The sequence below is a fragment of the Engystomops pustulosus genome, chromosome 3, assembly GCF_040894005.1.
Source record: "Engystomops pustulosus chromosome 3, aEngPut4.maternal, whole genome shotgun sequence".
Lineage (NCBI taxonomy): Eukaryota > Metazoa > Chordata > Amphibia > Anura > Leptodactylidae > Engystomops > Engystomops pustulosus.
In genome coordinates this window covers 174,612,331-174,622,009 of record NC_092413.1, presented here as the reverse complement: position 1 = coordinate 174,622,009, position 9,679 = coordinate 174,612,331, and the positions used below count along the sequence as shown (strand labels likewise).

The window sequence follows — 9,679 nt, the reverse complement described above, 5'->3', positions numbered from 1 at the left end:
TCCTGCCAGAGGGGACACACACCAGTATGTGAGTGTGATTGGTTTACAAACCTTCATCCTGGTGGTAGATATCCTTTAAGTCAATTTAAATTTAATCAATGGAAAACCTTAAAGCGGTTGTTCAGGAATAGGTACTTCTAATGGCTGTTTAGCTTTTACCGACCTCTCTCTAGCTCCAATTCTCCTGTCACTGCCAGTGTTTGGGAACAGAGGTCAGCGGTGACAATCGTATACAATGCTCCTGTGCTGTATTTCCACTTTTCATAAAGGGGTTTCGTATTCCATGGCTCTTTCCTGTAGCTTCTCCAGACAACCTCTGGCACTGGACCAACCCTGTGGATGGAGCCATAAGCAGCATTTGTTGTGTCAGGCTACTGCACTTCATCTCCTATTCAATGGCATAAGAGGTGGTACCGTGATATTGACAGCGGCCTGCAGTTGTGTCACTTGTACGGGTGCGCTGCATTGGTGCGGTTACTTATCCTCTTTATTGCACTGACCTGGCTTTGTGTGGTCTATTGCTTTCGCAGGTGGAACATGATTGGATCTACCTTTTGATGTTTTAATGTTTTAAAGGCCTGTGTGCCCACTGCTGATGTGTCCTCATAAGGAAAGGCACCCTACATAATGGCAGATACCTGAGCGTTGTGGTTCTTGTGTTCCCAATGAAGGAACTATTTCTGCTACTATCTGAACTTTTATGCTATGCTATGCCTCTTTTATGTCCTTGACTTTAATTCTGGTTTTGTATTCTGCTCTGTCAAGATCCCAGCTTGACCTGTCTATGGTTTATATCTCCATGCCTTGACCTCTGATACTCTGGACTCTGTTTGCTGCCTGCTCCTGACTTATGTAGTGCCCATGATCAGAGAAGCATTGAACTTTGGACATATGTGAACATTTAGATATTTCCCCTATGTAAATTTAGCACTTCTTACTTTATTTTTCATCAAGAGTTAACTTAATCTATAGTGTTTTGTTATTTACAGTCTGTTTATTACTGTATCTGTATAGGCTAATAGGAAGGGTTGATGAACATTGAGATACAGGCCTTTCCTCAGCATAGAGCCCTTCTTTTGTAGATTGGAGAAGTCAGACTTATGTTATGCTTTGTATTGCTTTGCACCTGAATTTCTTCGGTAAAGAAGGTAACTGTTCACTGCAGACCCTGACTCTGTGGACTTATTGCCCATTGGGTTTCACCATGACTTACCATCCCTTTGGGAGAGCAGCGACACGTGGTGGCGCCTCCATGGTGCCTGGCGACCCAGCATAGCGTTGAGGCCACCCCTTCCTGGGAACTGCACCTATGGTTTGTTTTGGGGTTTTTTTGTTTTTTGTTTGGTTGCCATTTAGTTTCAGCTGGATAGACATCTACACCAGACTATGTTGGCTTCACACTGGCTACACACTTGCTTTGCCTGACGCACAATCTGGTGCCTACAACAGGAGTACTTTGAAAGGTAGTGACCTTGTTCCCTTGTTGAAGTGAAGTGGATTGTGTCTAACGCAATCGGATTGTGGCGCAGCTGCGCTGGCTTCCATGCGACACAAATTGGGGAGCATGAAGTTGATCTGTGGGGATATGAGTCAGATCTTCTTATCACACACTGACCTAGTGTATTCGATTCATAGTTGATTTATACTCCATTAAAGAGCTTTCACAACCAATTTTCCTCTTTACCCTACAGAAATGATTGTGCAGAACTGGTCCAGCCAAATGGATATCCATTCTACAAAAGAAAACCAGTCCTTCCAAATCTATTATGGTGGTAACAATCAATCATTCTTCAAGAAGCGTCAATTATTCAACAATATTACACTATTTTCAGAATAATGAAAATTGTATTTAATATCCATCATTACGTACATATTTCATCACATTCATCCTAGTTTATTTCTGCTGGGCAGCATGGTCCGGCTCCCTGGAGGCACTCCACATACTTAACATGGCAATAAAACATTAGGGCGAGGTACATGTGTATTATTTTAATTTGTTTAGTCCTCTTCCCATGAGGCAAGCAAATACTGTCATGACCATCTTAGGTTTTACTTCTACTAAGTCCTCAGGCAGGGCGTATATTCGTGCCCCAATCTTCCTGGCAATGGAAATGGCATACCTAGAAATTAAAGAGTAAAGATGATAAATCTGAAATGTGCTCTTTTTTTGTATACTTTTTTTTTTTTTAACAAAACTGCCAGTTGGTAGAAAAATGACCCCATATAGGGTCAAAGTCTCAAGCTATTTGTGAAGGGAGAACTTTTCACATCTTGTGCCTTGAGCTTAATTTAAGGAGATTTATCTTATGACACATGCACATTACCTGTGTATTACAACACATACACAAGGCAAACCTTTTCAATGATCTATTCAACATCCTTACATCAATGAACTGTACCACTGCCTCTCCCCACTGCTGGAAGTATCCAACCAAAATCCTAATATAGCAACTACTCCTAGCAGAGGAAAGGGGCTGTGGAGCAGCATCGGGCACAGAGAAGAAAGCTCTTCAGGCTGAAAGACCAGAGCTTCAGAGCTGGATTATAACTTCACTATTCACTGTCCTATCACTACTAACATACACAAAGGTATGGTTGTCTGCAGTTTTATATGGTCACAACTGCTGACAGATTCCTTTTAATGCCCTTATGCAGGGGTAGGTAGGTATGTTGAGTGCCTTTACATAAGGCATTACTTTCTGTTGCAATATGTAGAAAAAAACCTTTACAAAGAAGCTTTAAGCTCTCATGACAAGTCTGTAGTAAATGCTTGCATATCTTTGCACTGATTTAATTAGAATTATGCATTACACCTTTGTTCACCTGAATGCTGGAGGTAGAAATGGAAAGCTTAACCAGAATCCCTTTTTTCCCTAATGAATACCGGTAATTCATAAAACAAAGATGTCCTCTTAAAGGGAACCTGTCATCAGGTTCACACATTTCACCCAGTGACTGAATTCCATAGACCTTTTTATATTAAAAGGCTGCAATCATTACAATTATCTTCTCTATTTTCTGCAGGCTCTTTCCACCCTCCCTCATGCAGCCATTAATCCTCCAAGCAAAACTCTGTCAGCTAAATCTGCTGGAGTAAAGGGGAAGGAAGGAGAGAGCTAGCAGAGGAAAGAGAAGATTTAAATGGGCATTGCGGTGCTCAGTTGGACAGCATGCCAGATTTAACATGCAAAGTCCTACTGAAGTGTCTTGCACGCTCCATGTTAAAGGTGCACCAAAAAAAAGGTTGGTGCACTCTGTTGGTGTAGTAGCGGGAGCACCAGATTCACAAAGAAAGTGCAACACAAATCACCAATCTGGCGCTCTCGGAACACTGCACAGGCAAAACCTAACATAGTGCAGACTTTGCTGTTTTTAGTAAATGTTTTTATGTTTTCTATTACTTGTGCCCTGATGTGTGTGTGTGTGGGGGGTGTGTGTGTTGGGGAAAGGGGTGGACTCACTTTCAGAAAATGTATCCAGTAAAATCTGTATCTTCTAAGTGCACAATTTTCATACTGTAATACTGAGTTATTCATGATTGCATCCTGTCCACTTATAAATTAAAATCATGATTAACATCCATACATTTTACACTTTCCTCTCTTTTTGGAGTGCTACTCAACCAAACAAGAAGGTGCAAATAAATGATTATGGTCACTCACTTTGCGTTGTCCATTTTATCTGTATTTGAAAGATTTTCTCTTTTAACCATTTCGGCTTTGACAGCTTTAGGAGCAATGGCATCAATTAAATCAAGCACAGGCAGACTGGTGCTAATAGCCTTATCCTGAAAGGGAAGGGTTAACACAGCATGAACTATTAACATGTTTTATAGATGTGTCAGGCTGGAAAGTGACTTTAATGGATTTGTGTAAGTGTAACGTTACTGTTATTTACTTAACTCTGCAAAATTACTGCTCAGGATCTTCCACTGCTGGTCTTCAATTAATCATAAATATATAACAGCATTAAATAATGCATAATGCAATGCCAAACACATGACTGAAGGATGGACTACACAAGACCATAGAAAACAAAGTGCAAAGGTTTATCTATAAGGGGTATTCTTTTTATTTTTAAAAGTTATTATAATATTCATGTTTTCAAATTCTGCTCACAATCATTTATCATTATTATTATTATAAAATGTAGGGTTGACCCCTATAAGCACAATAGAATGGTGCAGCCTAAAGATCAGTTTGTGAGTTGGCATAAATTTTTAAAAAGTTGCTTTGACTGCCAGGCTGCACCTTTTTCATGGTACTCTAGATGATATGTAACATGGCTGCCTTTTCCTAACTGGCTTACAAAATGGCTGTCTGTTTCTAGGTGACATCATGTTATAAATAAAGTCAGCTGTAAAAGTAAAAAATAGCATTAAAGGGGTTTTTCAATTAATCTGTTCCATTAGACATGTCTCTGCATATACATGTCTTTGCCTTCTTCAAGAGCTTCAGCCTTTCTATGTTCTCACCATGCTGACCTCTACATATATACACAAATTGCTGTTCCTTCAGTTCGTCCTAATGGCGTCACTCACTATGCCTCTTGCTTTAGCGGTCCCTCTAACTGTCCCTCTTGCTTTAGCAGTCCCTCCTTTGGCAAAGTTCACAAAACTCTCATTACCTTGAAGCTGGTGATGAATGTGGTCTTGCTTGCATCACGCAGCGTTTCATTTACCCACTTTATTATGGTTCTGTCATCAATCTTCGCACCCTCTCCAAGATCTGAAAGTACATTCAGTGTATACCTAGGAGATGGAGGTCTTACATTTAGTATAAATCAGTGTAGTGATGTATTTTACTATAATTTCATTATTGTTCATTATTAGTGTACAAATACAATGGGAGTATTATTAAGATTGGCGTTTTAAGGCAACCTGTCATTTGGAAGGTCAATTTTATATGATGACAGGTTCCAATAGCCATGGCCAAGCAGGTTGATTTCAATGCTGCCTTTGTTGTGCATCTGAATAATTCCAGTCCTTTTTGATTGTTTCTTTAACATTACCTGGCTCCCTGCCAGCAGTGTGTGGTGAGTCCTGGGGGAAATGGGATGAGTCACCTTCTCCTCAATGCTTCCTCCCTCTTCCTCACTTATCACCCTCCCACAGCCTCTCCCCTGTTTATGTCAGCTCACCACCACAAGAAATTTGTGTTTGAAGGGAAGTGACAGGTTGATGACAGGTTGACAGGCCGTTGACAGGTTCCCTTTAAACATTACACTTAAAATTCCCCCCTCATCTTTTATGTCATTCCTTTTTTACTCAGTTTTAGAGACTTCTAATACTTCCTGGGGTCCTGGGATCTCAGATCTCAGAGGTCTGGTGTCGGTCATCTATACTCATCTTCTTCTGGAGGGGGGGGGATGCTCTGAGTCCCTCATACCTTTATTATCTGATGAGGACTAGGTGGGCTAGATGAGGACAGTTATAATCCATCAATGCTATACAACACGTAAAAATGTGGGACCTATTTAACTATATATCTAGATAAGTATTGTTATATAAAAAATAGTGCAAATTTTTTTTTTAAAGTTACATTAAAATAAGAATAATAATCTTTATTTATATAGCGCCATCATATTCCATAGCGCTTTATAAATCAAATAACACCCATTTACTATAATGTCATTGTGTCAAGTCCACTGACTGTACAGTCAAATATCCAAACATCCCACTCTAGATAGTCAAAAGACAAGCACAATTTAAAGGGAACCTGTCATCAGAAATGGGCCTAATAAACCACTACTAGTATGTTGTCAAGCAGCTTAACATCTTCCAGATCATGTTTCTTTCATGGTTCAGCGTGGTTCCATAATGCGGAAAATCAACTTTGAAGTGAGATGTAAACTGATATAAAGTCATGGAGGCAGAGTTTTATATTGAAGCTAAGCACTCCCCACATTCTCCCATGTGATTGACATCATGCACAGGACCTCAGGAGATCTGCCTAGTGATGTTTCTGGATGCAGGACTATCAATTACAGTGAAAGAACCATGAAAGGACCATGAAAGAAACATCATCTGGAAAGTGCTTGATAAAGACTCCATGTGAGAATATTTTGGAAGCACCAATTAAGATGTGAATTTTTTTTCACCTGTTGTGCAGGTTTCACAAATTAGATGTATGTCCTAGCCTGCCACTAGGGTGATGTGATGTACTATCAGGGGTGCACCATCCATGAGGCAAGTTGAGCCTCTCGCCTCAGGCATCAGGATTTGCAGCTAGATGGTGGCAGCCACCAGCCATAAAACAGGAATTAACACTTAAAAATAGTGTCTCTTCACACTTTATCTCAGCCTGGGTTTGAAACACTGCATGTAGAGCCCAACTACCAAAAAACTTATGTTATATATTAATACTGGATAGGGCAGTGCCATCTATAGATCGCCTCGGGCAAAAGAATATTTAGGCTCACCCCTGTGTACTACATTTGTACTACTGTGCAAGGCTGTTATTTCTATGGTAGGGGATCAGGAGAAGGGAGGCAGTGAGACAGCAATGTCGGCAGTACTCCCCTATCAGGCTGGGAGTCAGTGGTCTGACACAGCCCTTCTTGCATGGACCCAGTTGGACAATGGTATAAAGTCAATAAATTACATAGTTATAGTTATATAGACAGTGTTGCATACACATTAAACAGAATAGCATGACATAAAAAGGAATGTGGGTTTAAGCTCAAGCAGTTATTTGGCTGGGTACTTACCGCCTCATTAGCTGCCAGACTAAGGCGAGTGTAAGTGTACGGTTCCCTTCATTCAGGTCATTTCCACATATCCCAACTAAGGAAAATCTCGCCTTGTTCTTTCCCAACTCTACAGCATAGTTGCAATTCTCTATCTAGGAAAAAAAAAACATAATTAAGTAGTCGAAAAAAATAAAAAAATTTGCCCATAATTGTAGATGTGTATATTTTGTGTCAAATTGTTAGAAAGAAAAGTAGTATTACTCAAGAGTTCCAAGTTTGCCATTTTGACCAATTTACTATAAATAAGAGCCAGGATAATCCTGTTATATTACAGATGTCCCAAGCCTGGAAAACCATGAAGTCATCACCAAATACCAAGCAATAAAAAAGATCTCTCAAAAAAGATCCCAACTGACCCTTCAAAGAGTCCACAATTTAAGCAAGACATGTTGAAATTTGCATAAATCCATATTAGTCACTAAATTTCCATGGATGCCTAACATCAGGGACTAATATACAAATACTGTGAGGTATGGTGTAGTTCACCTAATACAGGACTATTTGGTGTAATTGAGCCAACAAACATATTCCAAAAAAATCCTCTAATAAAATCTATAGTATATGTCTAGAAGTATCCCAAAATCAAGCTGATAGAGGAATCCCATAAGTAGGATGTCACACAATCACCAATCCAAGTCCTAGTGCACATTGCTGTACACATTTCACATATCAGCAATGGTTGTAGGTTTTCATAGTGGTGCACACATACAAGCCTGAATATTTGCCCATCATTTACCGTACATATAAACTCATATAATAAGCTGCTTATGTCAGAATGGGAGTTACATAGCAGGGATAAAGGATATCATGTCATCCATAACATAGAGTTTGAGTCTTAAAATCTCTTATCTTTTACACTCATTTGTCAAAGTCTCTCTTTCCGGACAACTCTCAAACTTTTTGGGGTGACTATCCAACATTTGCCACTGGGGTTTTATTTTGTTTATTCATGCTCTCAAATCTTTTTCCTATTTAACAAATGGTTTTCATTATGTAATTAAATCATCCAGTATGGTCAGAAGCTGATAAGGGTGACGAGGGTTGCAGCCCAGTGCCCAAAGCTTCTAGGGAGCCCATGAACACTGACACCACCTTCCAGGTTTGGAACTGACCTGTGGAGATAATTAAGAGAAGGACCTCTAGCCCTGAAATTGTCACACAGTGTGATGTCTCTCAACATTTATTCATACAAGACCCTTTTCAGGACCTTTACAGGTTCTTCCAATGAACTTGAAGGGAACCGGTCATCAGGATCCCATATTTTCACCCAATGACAGGTTCCCATAGCATTTTAATATGATTTCCCAATCTGCTTTTAGAATTAACATTAATGATTCCAAACCCTTATAAATGTCATCATCATCATCTCCTCTCTGCTCTGTCAGCTCTCTCCCTCTTCCCCCTCCTGCAGACGTGAGCTGTCAGAGATTTGCTCGGAGCATGGAGTCAGCTAATGGCTGCAGGAAGTGGGGGGGGGGAGATCTAGCAGAGCACAGATAATGATGATGATTGTAACCTCATAACTGATGCCCACATGCATGACGCTATGCAGTTTGCTGGCAGGGAGCCAGGTATACTTTTATTAACTTTTAAAAGTGAATGAAACCAGTAATGTTAACTATAAAATCAAATTGAAAAAAATAGCCTTAAAAAGTCGATGGGGACCTGTCATTAGGTGAAAATGTGTGATGGTGATGACCAGCGGTGTAGAGATTGTAACCACCACTTGGCCCGGGGGCTAGGAGGGGCCACTAGCCTGCAATGATGGAAAGATCCATGACCGGGGGGTGTGAGTATATGTCGATGTAGCATATATGGGGCCTCAATCAAAAGTTCGGGGGTCACTGGTGTCTTGTTACACCACTGCTGATGACAGGTTCCCTTTAAACTGCAAAACATATTGCCTACAGAAGCACGTGTAGGGAGGCAAAAAATGCTGATCCATTAAAAAAAATGAAGTGTCTCACAATTTTTATATAGGCCGGAACCCATGGTCTTAATCCACCCCTGTGTATAGTCATCAAATAAGTCATTCAAAATATGATGATACTTTCAAAACCGTTTCTGAATGTATGAAATCACAAGCCAGAGATGAGGGTATTCCCATTTTCCCATGTAAGAGCTAAAGTTAGTAAAGTAAGATATATTACAAAAGTTTCTTTCATTAACATGTACTATTGATTTATACTAAGTTTTTTTTTGGAAAGCTAGTGACCAAGTAATCACCCATTAGATGAACACTCTTGGGGAGATTATTTAGATGAAGAACTATAACAACCACTGCTCTGCTGCATGTCTGTAATGTAGTATTATGCTATAATCCTAAATATCCTGCACACAGACCTTTCTCATGCGTCCTCCAAGCGCAGAAAACGGGGGTTTATTAACACGACCCCAGTCCACTGGCACCCGTGTCCTATCGTACAGCTGGAAGATCACTAGAGCATCACTTAAATCACTAAAAAAGGGAAAAGAACATCTTGTCACATACAAATCAATAGTTTATCATGCTAAAATAAAGTAATATTATACCCAACAATCTAATAAAATATCCATGCACATACTACCATGCAGAGAATTACCTGTACATATGGTTCACATAAGGGTTCACCCCAAGGGAATTCATCCAGTTGCGGAATGTCCTCTCCTCATTTGTCTCCCCTGTATTCATAAATGACACATAGCATTACAAACAATATGTCATCTGGGGATCACTACTGTACTAATGGCTCCTTCTGGTAGTGAAGGCGCATGAAGCATTTTATTGGGAGACTGGAACTATTTGGGCATTTTAGTTGAGCATCACTGCGCACTGCATGTAACACTAATGAATGCACTGGACTCTGTAGTGTTTTTCAATAAACAGGTCGTTCTTACATGGGTAAAATGGTAAAGAAAATCCCCCACCTCCCTGTTCCCTCTCCTCTCC

The 9,679-nt window shown here is 40.0% G+C and overlaps 1 protein-coding gene across 1 annotated transcript in view; it reads right to left on the bottom strand.

Annotated features, from left to right (window-relative positions):
* Positions 1 to 1,861: 1,861 nt before the first annotated feature.
* The window catches only part of PLS1 (plastin 1), a 50,813-nt gene continuing 42,995 nt past the window's right edge, over positions 1,862 to 9,679 (bottom strand). The window contains exons 14-19 of the mRNA XM_072139589.1: positions 9,333 to 9,411; positions 9,094 to 9,208; positions 6,709 to 6,842; positions 4,627 to 4,750; positions 3,663 to 3,787; positions 1,862 to 2,120 (exon numbers count right to left, since the gene is read on the bottom strand). Of these exons, the coding sequence (XP_071995690.1) occupies positions 1,985 to 2,120; positions 3,663 to 3,787; positions 4,627 to 4,750; positions 6,709 to 6,842; positions 9,094 to 9,208; positions 9,333 to 9,411 (713 nt within the window). The 3' untranslated portion in view covers positions 1,862 to 1,984. The remainder of the gene's footprint in view (positions 2,121 to 3,662; positions 3,788 to 4,626; positions 4,751 to 6,708; positions 6,843 to 9,093; positions 9,209 to 9,332; positions 9,412 to 9,679) is intronic.